The following is a 17,913-nucleotide window of genomic DNA, read 5'->3' on the forward strand; positions in this document are numbered from 1 at the left end:
CAATTAATGCTTATGGAGCAGACAATGGGCAAGGTCGTGATCAGTTAGGGCTGAAGAGAGGAGGGCAGAGGGGTGGCTCGAGGCTTCAAGGCTTCCATTCATCTTGTTTCCCCATCCCCCTCAACTCTGGGAACGAGGATCTTTGTCCCTTTTACAGATGGGGAAACTGAGGCTCTGACTCCAAAATCTATGCTCTTCTAAACCACCCAGACCCTAAACCTCTATTCTCATGTTTTCACACCCAAAGGCCCCTCCCTAACCAAACACAAGTAAACACGCTTTCCCTTTCTACTCTGAAAGGTCGTTTTGGCCTCCTCACAGAGGAACTGCGTTCCCCTTAAGATGTCACCACAGGCTATTGGAGCATCTTATCAGCACGACCCAATCAGGGTGACGGCCCAGAGAAGGGCTCATTCCAGCTGCCACGTGGCCGGCCGAGGCGTTTCCATGACAGCCGCTGCAAATGGGCAGGACCCCCTGGATGAGGCGACCCTCAGACTCCCACCGATCCGGAGATCTCTGTGACATCTAAGCCGGGGATGGGCTGACGCCCTCGCCGCATAAAGAAAGCATCTTATGGTTCAGTAAGAGGCGCAAGCGGCTCACAAACGAAGGGCGGGAAATGGCCAAATTCACTCAAAAGTCCAAATTCACTCAAAAGTCCAAATTCAGTCAAAAGTTCATACAAAGAAGTATGAAAACAGGATGATGTCATTTGCATCTAGCAAATCAGCGCATTTTTGGGTTGGGCTGCAGGGAGGCGGGGGGCGGGAAGTGGCAGAGGGAACACTGCCGCCACTGGAGCCGAGGTTCTGGAAGCAAACAAGCAGGTCTGGGGAGGGCCCGTGGAGGGGTGCAGATCCGCCTCCGGGGTCCCTCCCTCGGAAACCGCCAGACTTGTGTGAACCGACTAGGATGCCGGCTGCAGCCCACTGACCTCGAGATTCAGTGCAACCCCAATGGAAGCCCTGGCAGAGGGGGTGTGTGTGTGTGTCTGTGTGTAAAAGGTGGGCGCCAGGGGCTGGGGGAGGCGGGGGGTGGGGGGTAGTGTTAAATAGGGACAGGGTTTCAATTTGAGGTGATGGAACGTTCTGGAAGCAGATGGTGGTGATGGCTGCACAGCAATGCGAATGTGCTCAATGCCACAAAACTGGACATCTAGAACTGGTTAAAACGGTACATTTGTGGAATGCGTATTTTACCAGCTTAAAAAAAAAAACGTTATAGAGAAACACAAAGGGTCAAGAACAGCCAAGGCGACCTTGAAGATAAAGAGCCACGTGGGAGAACTCAGAATCTTGAATACCAGAACGGGTACACACACGCAATAACACAGCCGGTGCGGCCTCACCACCGGTCCACTCGGACCTCCATATGGGAAAAGCCTCTCCTTCACACCACACGTAAAAACCCATTCCAGGCAGACCATAGATCCACATGTGAAAGGCAAAACAAGAAAGCTTCTAGAATAAAACACTGAAAATCCTTTCATGACCCAAAGGGCAGCCAAAGGTTTCTTATAGACCATATGGAAAGCACTAACCATAAACATAAGATAAAGACACTAGATTATATTATAATTAGGAACTTCTATTCATCACATGACACCACAAGGGGAAAGACAAGCCAAGGGGAAAGACAAGGCGAGGCACTGGACAGAAAACGATCTGTGTGGCATTTCTCCAATGAAGGGCTTATAGCCAGCATATATAAAGAACTCTGACAAATCAATAAGAAAAAGGCAGACAACTCACTGTAAAAATAGGAAAAAGACTTGACCGGAGGATCATAAATAAGGGGGTCAAATGGCCAGTAAACCCACATCAAGATCTTCAGCCTCTTACACCTCGGAGAAAGTGGGAATTAAAACTACTACCCACCCACTCGAAGGGTTAAAATGTCAAGAAGGAAAGATGGACAGCATTAATATGCTGCCAGAGGGGTTGTCAATTAGGACTACCACTCTCGAACAGTCTGGCAGAATCCAGCAACCTCTCTGATCCAGCCACACCCCGGTAGGTATGTGAACAAGTGAGCATCGCCACTCAGAATTCAAGAATTTTCCCACCAGCCACAGCCAAAAACGGAAAACGCCCCAAATGCCCATCCACAGCTGGGTAAACAAACTATGACCTTATCATAGACGGGAACACCCCCAGCAAAAAGGAACCACAGCCCCACAAATCTCACAACCTCACGCAAAAGGACACACTGTGTGCGTCCCAAACACGAGGTACACAAGGAGGCGAGTCCAGCGTCTGCGGGTTTAGGCCAAGATAGGGGTCCCCATGGGACAGGGAGGGGGAAGTGACCGAACGGGGCGTCTGGGTTTCTTTTTGAACCTGGTTGATGGGGACACGGGTGGGTTCAGATGGTGAAAAACGAGTCCAACTGAACACAGATGATCTGTGCTCTCATTTCTGTGTGTATCTTAAACCCCAATAAAAAACGTCTTTAAAGAAAGGTCAGCGGGGGCAGAGGGAGGCCAGTCTGAACACGAGCCCAGTAAAGAGTCCATGTGAGTCATTTTCATGGAACTCTCCGTGGATGAAATTTACAAAAACCGAAACAAATACATAAAAATGAGCCAAGAAAGAAAAATCCTTATTCATACCCCTCCCTCTCCCCAGCTCTCGGCTCTCTTGCAGAGAGCTCAGGCCCTGCTCCTAGATCCCTCACTTCCCCCCTGCTGTGTGACCTTGGGGAGGTAATGCAACCTCTCTGTTCCTTAGTTTCCTCTAAAGTAAAATGAAGAAGCCGTGACTGGGGCCTCACTTGTGTCCTCTGCTTCGTGGCACTCCCCTCTCCCGGGAGGAAGGTGCCACGTGACAGAAAAGCAAGGCTGAGGGGCAGAGCTCAAGGCTGGCGTGGCGGGCGGGGGGCTTACCAAGCGCATTCTTGATGCTGTGGCTGGGCCACGGGATCTGCGGCCACTGCCGCCTTCTCCGAGCTCCCATCGCTGTGGCACAGGCCAAGGGTCTAGGGCTGCTCTGTTCCTCCAAGCTAAGCAAAGGTCCAGGAGCTGGGGGAGCCACCAGGCCAGATCAACCGGCTCTGCCCCACCCCGCCTGGAGGGGAGGGGTCCAGTGGACCTGGAGGCTGGCCTGGGGGAAGCGGGAGGCCTGCCCCCTCCTCCCCACCCCACCCTGCCCCTTGCTACAGGGCTCCGCTGGGAGGCAGCCCTGACCCCCCCAAGGTGGTCAGACCCCTAGAGGCATCTTTTAGCATCCCAGAGCTCCCAGCTCCTTGCCACCACAGGCCACAGCAGGAGAAGGGCAACCTGGGTTTAACTCCAGTCCCTCCCCGTCCCCGAATATAGGCCCCCTGTGGGCTGGGACCCCGCCCCCTCCAACCAGACATCCAGCCCACAAAGTAGGTGCGGAGTATAAATAAAGGGAATCTCAAGGCAGCTGAGAGCCGAGGCCCCAACCCGGCCAGTGATATGCAAAGGCACCCGCCCCGGTCTCGGCCTCGCCCCAGGGCTCCAGACATCCTTGAATCTACAGCAATTACAAAGGATTTCCCCACTGATTCCTCTTCTCCCAGCCAGGTCCTGGCCTAGAGGAAGAGGCAGGGATCTAGGGAGGGCCTTCCGGGAGCTGCGGGAGCAAAAGCTGCCCCCTCTGTGTGGGGCAGGCAGAGACAGAGGAGCCAGGGCCCCAGGCCCCTGGGCCGCGGCAAAGACAGCGGGCGGGACCCCAGAAGTGGGGCACAGCGCTCCATCGCGACAACTCCTTTCCCCAAAGGCTCCCGAAATGACGGTGCTGTGGTTTAAAAAGGGGAGAAAACAAGACGAATGGAATGGAGACCACCTCCAGGACACTGGAAGCGGGAAAACAGAGGGATCGATGGAGCCTTGGAGGGTCTTGGGCTGGATTCCCGGGGCTGGGGGCGGGGAGGGGGGAGCAAAATGAAAACAGGATCTGGGTACAAGTCTCCATCCTTAAAAGGTAGACTCAGGTGTTGGAGGAGGGGCACACAGGCAGGAAAGGGAAACTGGTGGCAAGGAAAAACCTACAGACCCAGGGAGCCCCATCCTTGGATGTGAGTCCCAGCGCCTTGTTAGAGCCTCCTTTTTTTTTTTCCCCTGAGGAAGATTAGCCCTGAGCTAACATCTGCTGCCAATCCTCCTCTTTTTGCTGAGGAAGACTGGCCCTGAGCTATCATCCCTGCCCATCTTCCTCTACTTTCTATGTGGGACGCCTAGCACAGCATGGCTTGCCAAGCTGTGCCATGTCGGCACCCGGGATCCAAACCAGCGAATGCCGGGCCGCCGAAGCAGAACACGCTAACCTAACTGCTGTGCCACTGGGCCAGCCCCAAGGGTGTCCTTATTAAATACAAAGAGTCACCAATCAGTCACCAGACGCCCCCAGAAGTCTTCACCAAATGAGGGACAAATGAGAAAAAAAAAAGATCCAAAGGAACAGAGGCAATGCATGAGAGAAGAAAATTCCAGGAAAAAATACAATTGACATCCTCCAAGTGCTGAGAACAAATGTATCCACGAAACAAGAACAGGATGCTATAAAAAAAAAAAAAGGAAAGAGGAGCATCCAGGTTATAAGAAAGAATTCCTAGAAATTAAAAACGACAGCCTACTTAAAAAACTAAACTGAAGGGTTAGAAGACACGGCTGAGAAGATCTCCTAGAAAGTAGAAAAAACAAAGAGAGATGGAAAATAGCAAAGAAAGTTTAAGAAAAGTAGACGATCAGCCAGGACACCCAGTATCTAGTAGGAGTACTAGAAAGAAGACCCAAAAGGGTGGAAAGAAAGTTATAAAATACTAATAAAATTAATAGCACTTCAAAAAACTTTCAGACTGACGGACTTGAGTTTCCGGAATGATATGGTCTATGGAGCACCCATCACAGCAAAGGCAAAAAAGACCCCCAGAAAGTTGGGACATCAACTTGAAATTTCAGAACACCGGTGAGGAAAGAAGAACAATGTTAATATCTGTGAGGCTTCCTTTGTGCCAAGCAACGTTCCAGGGATTTAGGTATCTGAGCCCCATTAGTCCTCACACAAACCTTTTATGGAAGTAAAAAGCAAGCACTATGACTCATTTTACAAAAGAGAAAACTGAAGCGGAGGGTCAGGTAGCCTGGGCAAGGCCACATGGCTAGTAAGTGGCAGAATGTGTCTGCAAATTGCAGAGCCCATGCTCTCAACTCTTACGTGGCTCTAAAAAAAGTTCGCGCACAAAGATCAAGAATGAAAATAGCATCCCACTTCTCAAAAGGAACAGTGGAATTGAGAAGGGGATGTTGCAATTCCTTCAGGACACCAGGGGGAAATTATTTCCAAAATGCCAGTCAAGCTTGAAGGTGGAATAAAGGTATTTTCAGGCATCCTAGGCCTCAAAAAATTTGCCTTCCGTGTACGGTTTCACAGAAGGCTACTGCAGGATGTGCTCCGCCAAAACAAGGAAGGAAAGCATGGGAAGCAGGAAACAGGTGACCCAACACAGCAGAGAGGGAAAGTGAGTTTGAAGAATGATAGCTCTACGACAGGCCCAAGCACCCACCAGGTGAAGCAGAGGAGAGCAGGAAGATGGAAAATTCTAGGAAGGTAATCCCAGAAAAGAAAGAGGCAGCTCGTCCAAAAGATCGGACCAAATGAAAAGGGTACCAAGAGACCGGAAGACAGAGACTCTAAGAGATCTCAGCAAATGAGAAAAAAGAAGCAATTCATAACCCCAGGAAATAAAGAAATGAATTTTATTATACCACTTGCCTCAAACATAAACAATATTTACAAAGCCAAAGCCATAATAATAAACCGTATATTTCACACCTACTGGGGGGATAGAGGAAGTAGAAATGGGCGGGGGGGGGTGATGTTACAACAACAGCAATCATAAGCATTTACTAATTGCTTTTTATATTCCAGATACTGTACTAAATGCTTTCCATGTATTAACTACTTAATCCTCACAACAACCTCAACCAGGCAGATCTTATTATTACTCCCCATTTTACAGAGGAGAAAAGCAGAGGACAAGAGGTAGACAAACCCGTCCACGGCCTCACACTAATAGATGGGAGAGGGGCCAGCCCGGTGGCACAGCAGTTAAGTGTTCACGTTCCGCTTCGGTGGCCCAGGGTTTGCAGGTTCGGATCACAGGTGTGGACAGGGCACCCCTTGGCAAGCCACGCTGTGGCAGGCATCCCACATATAAAGTAGAGGAGAATGCGCATGGATGTTAGCTCAGGGCCAGTCTTCCTCAGCGAAGAAAAAAAAAAAGAGGAGGATTGGCAGATGTTAGCTCAGGGCTGAGCTTCCTCCAAAAACAAAAAAGAGGGATAAAATGATATGCAACATTTCCTCTAAAGTTTATATTAAGCATAAAGCAGAACCGCGCACTTTCAAGTGGTGAATTTTACAGTATGCAAAGTATTCCTCAATGAAGCTTAAAAAAATAAAGGGAGAAAAAAGTTTAAAAACGCATACACAATTAGCCATTACTACGTATTCACCAGAATGAATAGAATTTAAAGAGACTCACGATGTCAAGTGTTGTCGAACACGTGCACCTATGGGAACACTACTGCTGGGAATGTACGACCACTGGAAAACTCATGCCTGCTAAAGCTGAACCCACATGCACCCTGTGACTGAGCAACTGCACTCTCAGAGACTATATATCGCTCTCTCCAAAGAAATGCGTGCCTGCGAGCACCAAACGGCCACGTTCAGAGCAGCTCTAGTCTCAGCAAACTCTGGAAAGAACCGAAAAATCCATGCACAGGAGAGCAAATGAACTGTGCTCAGCTGATGGAGTGGAGTACTATACAGCAACGAGAAGTCAAACTACAGCCACACACAGCACGGGGCACTCTCCCAAGCATCAGGTTGAGCGAAAGCAGCAGAAACAAAAAAGGGCACGTTGTAAGATTCCATTTATAGGCCGTTCAAAAATAGGCAAAACGAATCGAAGAACAGAAAAGGAGAATGACGTTGGGGGCGGGTAGGTGGTGACGAGCGGACAGCAGAGGGAGCCCTCGAGATGCTGGAAGGGCGCTGAGCCCGAGCTGGCTGGCGGCTACCCCGGGGTGAGTTCATTTTGTAAAAATGCAATATCGTGAACACTCAAGATTGCAGCATTTTACAGGGTATCTGTTACACAGACAAAATAAAGGAGAAAAATAAAATGAAAATGATGAGTTCGGCTTGGGACCATGGCATCTAAGGAGCCCGTGGACCACACACAATTACTACACAATTCCAGAGGCCCTTAGAGGGGACGGGCCTCCAGCAAAGGATTCGTGAGTCATCAGCTAATGAGGATCGTAAGGACAGCAATCGCTTTTACTCTAATTTGCGGAGGGCCGTACCTGCGAGAAGGACCCGGCTGGCACTTGCTCATTCAAACTTCACAGCAACCGAAGGAATTCGGTACCACGGAGGGACCCATCTTACAGCCGAGAAAACCGAGGCTTAGAGATCATCCACACCCAGTGAGTGCAGAAGCCAGATGGATCCTCAGCTCCTAGGCGGTCCTGCCTCCAGATAAAGCAGTTCTTCATCTGGAGATTAAAAGGTAGGGCTCCCAGCTGGCTCACCAACGCCCAGAATGTGCAAAATTGCTAGCGAGAGTGTATGAAGTGAGTTTTTGTTCCAGGCTGAGGGTCCATCCATTTATGAGCTCGTGAAGGAACCCCGGATGCAGATGGTGGGTGCGTTCGTGGCCCTCAAAGGTGGCGAGAAGATTTGGCGGTTCCCACATAATGGCCTTGAATCCTCCAAAATTAGATGCCAGGCCTCCGTGGGCAGTGGGGTGTAGTGAGGACCCTAGCCCTGGGGGCCAAGACCAACCACCAGTCAGGGCTCCCGGCAGCCCCTAGGGAGCCCCAAGACCTATCCTGACAGCGGCTCCCATTGGTGCCCTCAAAAGCTGGCCTGGGAAGCAGAGGACAGGGGTGGTCAGGGTGATGGGGCTGGAGTCTGGCTGGGAGTTAAGTCAGATCAGACCGCAGACTGGTCCATGCCTGGAGCCAGGAGCACCCTAAGCTGGCCACATCCAAATCAAGAAGGGCCGATGCCACCCTTTCCCAAAATCCGTCCCTCCACGCCTGCCCGAGGGGCACTTTTCCAAAAGCCCGGCTGTGGTCCACACGGACCTTAGCAGCCCCACCTCCACAAGGCACCAGATCCTAGTCACCTCCACCCTGCCTCCCTGGTCACTGTCCCCTCCTCCACCACCTCCTCACTGGTCACCGGCTTCTCTCCGCATCTACCAGACGGCCTCCAGCCAGCAACCCAGACTAGTCTGGTTAAATGCTTATTTTGAAATAATTTCAAATTCAGGGAATACTTGAAACAGTACAACGACCTGCCACACGACCTTCCCCGGGCCCGGCAATGGTTACCCGCTTTCTCACGCTATGTTATTTGATGTCACCGGATCGTCATCTCCCGTATATACCTAAGCTGTAGATATTATCTTTTCTGCTCCTGAGCCACTCCTGAGACTGAGTCCTAGACAGCGCATCCCTTGCCCCTGAACGGTTCAGCGCTCTCGCTTCCAAGGAGCAAGGTTATCAGCTTCATGAAACACAATATCGATTTGATCCTATCGGCTACTCTTCAGTCCACATTCCAATTTCATCAATTGCCCCAATGATGCCCTTCCAAGTCATTTCTCCCCTGATCCAAGATGCAATCGAGGGCCACACATGCCTTCGGCTAGCACATTTTCTGCCTCTTTGAAATCAAGACCGGTTCTCCGCCTTCCTCGGTCTTGGGTGCCACGGACATTCTTTGAGTCCAGACGGGTTCTAAATGTCCCTCTGTCTGAGTCACTCCCTCTGTTTAAAACCCTCCAGTGCTCTCTCCTTCCTCACAGTTTGAAATTCCAAGACCTCATTACTGGCTTCCAGAGACCTGCAGGGTCCACCCTCCTCCCACGCCCCCCTCTTACCCACCCACCATCAGGCTCACAGCCCCTCACCACTCTGGCCACAACAGACCCCCACATTCTCCTTCCTTCACGACCTGAACCTCGATTTAAAATGATCTCCGTCGCGACTCTGTGTGTTCACTGCCTGGCCCCACACTAGGATGGGAGCTCCAATGAGGGCAAAGATTTTTGTCTTGTTTGGTTCCTGCTGGATTCCCAGGGCCAGGGCGGTGCCTGGCACGCAGGAGGGCCTTGGAAATCATCTGCTGAGTAAATGAACAAGTGTGGAAAGAAGGAAGAGCTGGGGGAGAGAGCTCAAGAACCAGGAGGCTCCGAGAGCCAGGGGGCTCTTCCACATTCCAGAACCTTCCCGAGGCCTCCCTGGTGTGTCTGACCAGACGAGGAAGCACCCAACAAATCTCTCTTATCTTTGGGATCACCTCACTCCACCAGCCAGTCTACTGATTAATCTTTTTAAATCAACCCCAGGAGGCTGACAGGCTGGATTCCAGAGAACGAGCCGATCGGATCCTGGAGAAGGCTAGTGGTCCCCTATTGTCCACTGGCCAGTCCAAAGTGCAGGGCCTCCCCAACCTGATCCTTGGGTCCCACCCGCCATTCACATAGCCTCCAGGGGCCAGCCCGGGGAGTGGGGGCAGGCAGAATAAACAGCCAAGTACAAAATCCTGCTAATAGCTCTTTAATTGCAACCTGAGGACTCAGTCCAGGCCTCGGAACCCCAGAGCAGAGGCAAGCAGACCAGGTGCTTGTCACTTACTTGTCCATTTCACCCCCCCTCTGGGAACATTTAAGGGCTCCCACTGCAAGAGTACTCAAGGTTAAGAGACAAATAAAGCCACTTTCACCCCAAACACCACCTTCACCTCCTCTTCTGCAGAGAAAAGAACCAAACCCCTCAGCCTAGACCCACGTTCCGGAGGCAACCTCCCTGTCCAGAGGTGCCTGGATGGGGTCCCAGCCGCGCTCCAGCCAGGGTCCCCTCCAGTGGCAGCTCCCTCTGCCTGGGAGGACTCATCCACCAGGCGCTCCCCGCCCACGCTGGAGTCCAGAGGTAACAGGGCCTCTCACTACCTCGCTGTGTGACCCCGGGCAAACGGCTCAGCCTCTCCCAGCTTCCCAGTACAAAAATAAACAAACAAAGATAGGGCTGATAACGCTGGCGAGACCTAAGGAGTTGACAGCCAAGAAGGAGAGGGCGTTGAAAGAGAAAATTTAGCACCTGCACCCCGCAAAGAAAGGGGGGGAGGGGTGCTGGGTTGAGGAATTTGTAATCCGGCCCCACCCCAAGCAGTGAACGGGGAGCAGCTCCCCACCTCCCGGCTAATAGGATTAGCACAGAGCGCGCTCTGGGCGTTGGCCTGGGGTCCGAGGTCTCCGAGCAGCCAAAGTGGGGGCAGCGAGGGGCAGCGCCAGCCCCCTATGCTTCCCTCCCAAGTGGGTACGGCCAAGGGGCAGCGCTTCCCGCGCCCGCCTGCTATTTCCTCCATGACCTCAGCCACCGAGCACGCAGAAGTCAGGCAGCTCCTAAGGCAGGAGGCGCCAAGACAGGCCTCTGCAGCCACCTCCTGCTGGACTTCTGGTCCTGCCTGCCCCCAGCTCAAGCCACTTCGCCTCTCCCGCCGCAGCCTCCCCATCTACCCCACGGGCGCGGGGCGCTCAGGCTGCTGCTCCTGGCTAGACGCGGCCCGGGCACGGTGCGCGCCCGCAGAGGTGCGCCACGTGGAGTGGCTGTTTTCCCTGCTTCCGATTAGGGCACCTGGCCTCTGCCGGGCCCGAGCCAGATCTGAGCCGGGCAGTCTTCGGCGCCTTCTCCCTGACTCTCGGGAGGCGAGCGAAGGCCCCGCCAGCCAGGAAGAGCCGGGATCTGACTCCCAGGCCATGCAACTCTGCCACCACCCCGGGTCGGACCGAGTGACTCGATGAGCTCAAAAGACGTGCAAACACAAAAATTCCCGCGGCCTCGGGTGGCGCGCAAAAGGGGATGGCCCAAGTGGCCCTTTGTACCGCAGGGCCGCCCCCAGCCCTTCCTCTAGGGTCTCTCTAGGGTCCTTTGCCCAAAGCGCACCACTTGGGTGAAAACCCTCGCCCTCGTGGCAGTCCCCCCCTCCCCCCGGGGCAGAAGGCAGGCTCCAGCTCCGGGGGGCCACGACCTGGTCTTCGCGCCCCCGCCGTCGGGGATCTCCGCGCTCCGGGCCGCGCGCGCCCCTCCCCCGCCCAGCGCCTCACAAAGGCCCTTTGTCCCGCCGAGTCCCGGGACTCTGGTTCCTGAAAAGTCCCAGGAAAAAAACCGACTGAGAGAGACAAAATCCGCGAGCGCAGCCGAGAGGGCAGTTGGGGGGGAGGGGGGAGGGCCAAGGCAGGACTGCAGCCGGTGTCCCCTCCAAGACCCCAAGGCCGAGGAGAGCGTTGGGGGGTCCCCGAGAAATCGCAAGAGTCCTAGACTACACTTGGAAGTGAGAAAAGTGGAGTTTTTAAAAGTCGAAGCGTCGGGTGCCAGGCACAAAAGCTGGAGGCAGCCGGGGAGGAGGGACCGGGTCTCCCGCGGCGGCCGAGGGCAGGTCTGGAGGCCGCGCAGCTCCCTTCCCACCCCGCCCGGCGGGAGCTCCACGGTGCGCCCCGACAAGCTTCTCCCTCCCCGGCGCCGTCTCCACCGAGCCTGGCCGGCCCCTCTCGGGGAAACGGCGGAGGCTTCCGGGCCTTCTCGGCCACCTCCTTCCACGGTTCGGTGTCAGACCCAAGGTTTTTCCTCCGCCGCTCGTGCCCGGCGCGATCGGCTCCCGCACCGCCTCCTTCCCGTGGCTTCGGGGATGGCGACGGCCCAGTTTCTGCGTCCCTGCCGCGCTGCGCGCCCGCCCTCCCACCGGAGAACGAGGGGTCCCTGGGGCCGGGGTCGCTGCCTTCCTACGGGGGCGTGGCTCCTGGGACCGCCGTTCTCTTCCCCGGGGACGAGGGGTCTCCTGAGGGCCTCTGCCCACCTGCCAGAAGCCACGGTCCCAGAACTGGGGTCATCATCCTCCCCGCACCCCCGGGCGCCGGGGCTGGCCTGACCCCGCACCGCGCGAGTGGAGGAGCTAGGAACGGAACCCGGGCCGACTGGAGCCGGCAAGAGCGTTTGCCCGGAAAAGGATTCGAGCTGGGGGCGCGGAGGTCTCAAAAGGCGTGAGACTCGTTTGTTCTTTTCTCGCCCAGATTTTTAAAACTCCAACCCAAGCTCGAGCCGCAGGGGCTCCGGGGTTGGAATCATCGCTAGTGGCTCCGATTTTGGCAGACACGTGCGCCTTGGGAGTGCCTGGCTCGCCTGAGAAGACAGCCGAGCCGCGCGCCCCTCTCTGCCGGGGCCTCCGGACTGGCCTCTGCTCTGGGCCCAGGGGTCTCCCCGCCCCGGGAGCTGAGCCCGCCCGCACTCCCGTGCACCGGCCGAGGGAGAAGGGGCACCGCGCCCCCGTTGCAAACGGCGGGGACAGATCGAGGAGTTCTTCCAGGGGCCTCCCTCCCCAGGATCCCGGGGGGACAGGAAGGGGCGGGCATAGCGCAGGACACTTACCCGGGTGCGGGTGGAGGTTGAGGCCGGCCATGTACTTCCCGGGCGGCAGCGGGCCGGGCAAGCCCGAGGCGGGCAGGCGTCCGGCCGTGGCCGCGCCCACGCGGTGGCTATCCATGGCCAGGCCGGAGAGCAGCGGCGGCGGGGGGCCGTGCACGGACCGCGGGGGCCCGAAGTCTCGGCCATCCATCCTCCGCGGGAGTGCCGCGGCCAGCCCCCCACCCGGCCCGCGGGCCTCGCTCAGTTGGACCTAAAAGTTCGGCCTCGGCGTAGTCCCAGAGTCCTCGGGCGGCGGGGGCTCCGCGGCGTGCATGGCGGCGGCGGCCAGCGGGGCTTGCGCTCGGCGGCGGGCCCGGAGCCCGGGGCGCACAGGCGGCCGGCGGTGGGGCCCCTCCGGGCGGCCAGGCGGAGCTGCGCGAGGCGGCGCACACGGCGTCTTGGCGGGGAGAGATGGGCCGCGGAAGAAACAGAAGGGGGAAAAAGGAAAAAGGGTGGGGGGGAGAAAGAAACAAGTTTCAGAAAGTCGTCTTGACGTTCGGGATCGGCGGCTGGCGGCCAGATCTGGCGGCCAGAAATAAAATCAGAAGTAGCCCCTTTTTCGTAAACAGTAAAAATCCATGCTCCTTCCTCCAGCAGCTTTAGGCTCCCGGGGAGCCGACTCAGAAAGCGGCCGGTGGCGCGCTGCGCCCCAGCCCGGACTCTCCCTCGGCGGCTTGCGCGGCCTCCCGAAACTGGGGAAGGCCCCTCGGCCGCGCCCGGGCGGCGCAAATGCAAACCTCCAAACGGGTTTGAAGCCTCGGCGTCACATGCTCCGGGGTTTCAAACCGTGAAACCTTTCCATGAGCAGTCTGAAACGTCTCCCTAAACATTATGTCACTGTCTGATGCGCAAAGTTTAATATTTAACCTTTGGGGGCTCTCGCCTCCCTTGTCTGAGTTTGGTTTCCCCGAGAGCCGCCGAATTCGTGGGGCTTTTTCGGAAGAGAGGTGCAAAGCGGGTTTGTTATTTTTAAGAAGACTCGCAGCTCCTTCCCGCCGGCCCCCTTGGGCCACTGGGAGTCGCAGAGTCTCGGTCCGAGGACCCGAGACGTGGCATTCTCGCCCGAGGACTGGAAAGAATCTTCCAAAACAAGCTTTGGTTTCATTTTCCAACGCCCTGGCCCGGGAATCCTGCGATCCGAGGACGTGGCCTGGCGCGGGGGATTTGGGGGACGTCAGAAGGGAAGGAAAGGGCTGAAGGGCCTCGCTCCTACCCCAGCTTCCCCCCTCGCCCCCCAAAAATAACCTACAAAGAAAACCTTCGCAGCGCGGGCCGACCGAGGGGCGCCTCCCCCAGCGTTGAGTAAATCCCCCTGCAGTTCCAGTTTAAAGCTGTTTGTTTAAAAGATCTGTCGTTTGCCGATTCCCGTGGGGGCGGGAGAGGGGTCTTGGAGCCAATCCTGCCCTCGCTCTCCGTCTGCCCGCGACAGATCGGATGCCCGAGTCCGGGAGGCCAGGGCGATCCGAGAGCCGTGGATCACGCCAAAGCCACCGGCTCCGGGTGCCCGCCCTGCGCCCTGCACCCCGCGCCCAGCCCCCCGAGCTGCAGACCCCCTCAGCCCAAACCACCCCCCCCAGGTCTCCTTCTCCAGCCTCCCTCCCCAAGTTTGCTAAGGGTGCTTATTTTAACCCGGTTTTGGTTACAAACACCCCCTCCCTCCCTCGCTCGCTCTCTCCCGTCAGGCTCTGGTTACCAGATCCGCGTTTACTTTCGAAAAATCTAAGATCGCCACATCCGAGGACACATGTCTTAAGGAGGCGATGAGCTTTCCGGGTTTTTTTGTAAAAAATGTTCTTTATGTAGTTTTCTTTTAAAAGCCAGCGTTTCGGAGCAAGCCCCGGCGCCCCACTTTGGAGAAGTCGGGGTGAAGCCCCCCGGAACACCCTCGCTCTGGCAGAGAAGCTGGCTCTGGCTCGGCCATCTGCGGGCTCCGCCGCGTCCTCCCTACTTTTCTCCCCCTCTTAAATGCAGTTAAAATGGCTGAATTCCGGCTTTTAATTAAAAACAGCCTATAATCGAAAACGTCTCGGCGTCCCTGGCTCCCCCGCCGCCTGCCGGGAACCGAGAAGGGAACCGACGCCCCTCGGCCCGGCTGGGAGGGCTGGAGCGGGGCTGGGAACTCAGGTGGGCGCCCGGGGCGCAGTGGCCTGCCCCCACCCCTCCCGGGGCGCCCCCATCTCGCCGGCCCCGGTCCCCGATTCCGTTCTCGGCGGCCGGGAAACTGCGGGGATGCCCCGGCGCCCCCGGAGGGGGAGGCGGGATCGGGGACGAGCTGGAGAAGTTTGGAGACCATCGCGCCCGGCCAGGGATGGGAGGGCGGCCCGGCGGCGTACCTGGCGCGGCGGGGCTCCCGGCTCCGGGCTCCGGCGACGGCGACTCCGGTGGCGGCCCCGGCTCCCGGCGCGGTTAGGCGCCCGTGCTGCCCGCCATCCCGCGGCCGCTGCTCCCCTTCGCCACCCGCAGCCGCCTCACACTTTTTGCCCGCCTTTCCTTTTTTTGGTAGAAAACCGCTCCCCGGGCCGAGCGCTCGGCGCGCCAACTCCTCCGCCCTCCCGCGGCCGGGCTCCCGCAGCCCCCGGAAAAGCCAGCTTTCCTCCCGCCGAGCTCCCCGCTTTTTAATAAAATCCAGGTAGCGCCGGTTTAAAGAATCCCAAATCTCCATATACAGCCCGGGATTGGAAAAGGTACATTACACAACCCCCCTTTCAAGTTCCTCTCGCTGGATCTAAAAAAAAAAAAAAAGCCAGCGGGGGGGGGAGGGGGCGGCTGGGGGAGGGGAGTACTCTCCGGCGATGAAACACGCATTGTTCCCGGGCGCCCGCCTCCCCCCGGGCCGGCCCCCGGCCCCCGCCCATTGGCCGCGCGCGCCGCCAATCACGCGCATGTAAACACCTTGGCCCTCAGCCATTCCTATAAAACCAATTACGGACCAAGGGGCTCCAGCAGTTTCCAGGCTCCCCTCGGCGGGGCTGAATGATCAAAACTGGTGGTGAGAATTTTTCCGGGCCGTTTCTAGGCAGCCCTCCCCCTCCACCAACTCGGACCCCCCCCCCTTCCTCCTTCTCCTCCCTTTTCCTCCCCTCCTCCCCCAGCGTCTGGGCTGAGTGATCAAAATAGAGGAAGATGGTTGTCGCCGCAATCCAGGGCTTTGCAAGGCGCGGTTTAATGGGCCGCCTGTCAGCTTCCTGCTCGCAGGAGGAGGTGACAAGCCAAGCGGGCCGGGAAGGGCCTGGGGCCCGGCGGGCTGCACCCCACGCCCGGGCCCCGGCCCCCCACCTCCCCTGGGGCGCGCCTCCTAGAACGCGCGGTGGAGACGCGAAAACAGACAAGGGCTGCTTTTTCCTTTTCTCCCCCCCCCCCCTTTTAAAACAAAGCAGCGATTCATTCCCGCTTCCCGAGCAGCGCGGTTGGGTGGGACGGGCAGGCGAGAAGGCCGTTTTCCTAGTCCCGGCCTGCGGGTCCCTCCCTGAAACGCGGTGTCAGATGGTTACTGATTAATATTTTGGAGAGGCCGCGGCGGCGGGCAGCGGGTGAGTCTCTAATCTTCTAAAAACGGTTCCTATAGAAACGCGGGCCGGGGCGCGCCCCCCGCTCGGCCCCGGCCCGGGGCTGCGGCGCTTTGCACGGCGCGCCCCTCCCCAAAGCTCTCTTTGCGTGGGCGCTCCCCTCCCCTTCTCCCCCCCCCGCCCCAAAAAAATCAGAGCAGAAAAAAAGGATTAGATCGGCTGAGCGCGAACTGACTCCCTCTCGATTCTGACATTTCAGCCTATTAGCATTTCTCCACGGGGCCTTCTGAAACCTATTAAAGTGTAATATTAAAAACCTCTTGGCTGGGGGCCTCTCTCGCCTTCCATCCGCCGCGCCCCCTCCAGGGAGGGCGAGACCGGGAAAAAAAAAAAAAAAAATCTGTTGAGCTCAGAGGCAGCAGCAGCCAAGCCCAAAAACTGCTTGGCTGGCCGCGGCGGCCGGAGGGGGAGGGGAGCCCCAATCCCCCAGACTTTGTACTTTTATTTTGCGCTTTCAGCAAAATCCTTTCTGGGTTGAGTCGCCGGGAGCTGCCCGCGGCAACCTTCTTGGCTGCGGGCGCGAGGAGTGCGGATGCGGTCAGAGGGACCGCCCTGGGGGCCCCGCACCCCTCTCTCTGCAGCCCCGCAGGGCCCCGTGCCCGGCTAGGCATTACGTACCCTCAAAAGGAAGCTTGGCGGGGCAGAAATCCTTGCCGATCCTGCCTCGGAGAGCAACCGCGGTGATTAGGTTTTAATTAAAACAAGAGAAGCCCGCTCTTTCGCCCCACGATGCGGACTCAGCGTTTTCGCATCGCTCGTTCTATTTTGTTTTTTTTTTTTAATCCATTTTTAAGGCAACTTTTCTGGAGGGGGAAAAAAATGAGCTAGTTAGCGCCCATTCGTTCTATTTTTCCTTCCTCCACTTTTAGAAAAAGGGGGGTAGGCTTCCAGAGTGAACTGGGGGTGTCTAATTTAATTCCAGTATAAATTTGAGGGGGGAAAAAAAGTTCAGCCTCTTGAGGGCAGTTTCAAGTTGCCCTTCCTGGAGCCGCCTGCGCAGGTTTCTAGGCGGCCCTCTTTTGGAAGCTGGAGCTCCGCGGGGGGAGGAGGGAAGAGTGAGATGGAAAGAAAGGAACGAAAATAGCCGGAGCCGAGGGGAACGAGCGGCGGTGTCCGCGGTTGGAGCAGGGCGCGCAGGTCTCAGTGGCGGCCGGGGCGGCGGGAGGCTCCCGGTGCAGCCCCGGGACGGCCGGGAGCAAAGACGGAGAGGAGAGGGGGGTTAGAGAAAGGAGGTATTGTGTCTGCGTGCATTGGGGGAGGGGGGTGGCCGCAGGAATATAATAAATGCAGTTGGGCTGCGCGGGGCCGCTGGAAGCCGGGGCAGGGGAAGGGGCCGTGCGTGGGGGCGCAGCCCGGGTGGGCGCCGAGCGGCCCCGAGTCTTATCCAGAGGCCTTTGTGGGTTCCCAGTAAACCCTCCCACAGCCGGCCCCCATGGCTTCCCCACCCCCCTGGTTGCCCTCCAGTACTCGGAGCCCAGACTGATCCCCCACTCCATTCTCCCCGCCCTGGATGTGGAATGTTTTTCTTTATTTTAATATAGCTCAAGGAAAAAAAAAATGTATATCTTGAGAGAGTTGCGGTGGGAAATACAAAGGGCTTGAGGGGTGGAAAAAAACAAAAGCCTATTTTTATAAATGTTTAATGTTTTCACCCCTGGATGCTCCAAGACGCCGTAATTGTGACGGCGGGGTATGTGTGCCATAAATCATTTAGTTGCTAATAAAAATTCTGCCTGTTTGCCCTGGATTTGCCAATGGCGTTTGCATTTTCCAAGTGTGCGCCTCGTCGGCGTGGCGAACCGAGCCTGCATTTCATTAGGGCCGAAGTTCGGGGCAGGC

General features: G+C 56.8%; 1 protein-coding gene across 6 annotated transcripts in view; it reads right to left on the minus strand.

Moving 5' to 3' along the window:
• The window catches only part of TNRC18 (trinucleotide repeat containing 18), an 83,867-nt gene extending 68,626 nt beyond the window's left edge, over window positions 1-15,241 (minus strand). For 5 of the 6 annotated variants that reach the window (XM_070484152.1, XM_070484149.1, XM_070484147.1 and 2 more), the window contains exons 1-2: window positions 14,842-15,241; window positions 12,473-12,905 (exon numbers count right to left, since the gene is read on the minus strand). In XM_070484152.1, the coding sequence (XP_070340253.1) occupies window positions 12,473-12,659 (187 nt within the window). In that variant the 5' untranslated portion in view covers window positions 12,660-12,905; window positions 14,842-15,241. The remainder of the gene's footprint in view (window positions 1-12,472; window positions 12,906-14,841) is intronic. The other variant, XM_070484153.1, reaches the window with a different exon arrangement.
• Window positions 15,242-17,913: the final 2,672 nt, after the last annotated feature.

Source organism: Equus asinus, chromosome 14 (genome assembly GCF_041296235.1).
Source record: "Equus asinus isolate D_3611 breed Donkey chromosome 14, EquAss-T2T_v2, whole genome shotgun sequence".
NCBI lineage: Eukaryota > Metazoa > Chordata > Mammalia > Perissodactyla > Equidae > Equus > Equus asinus.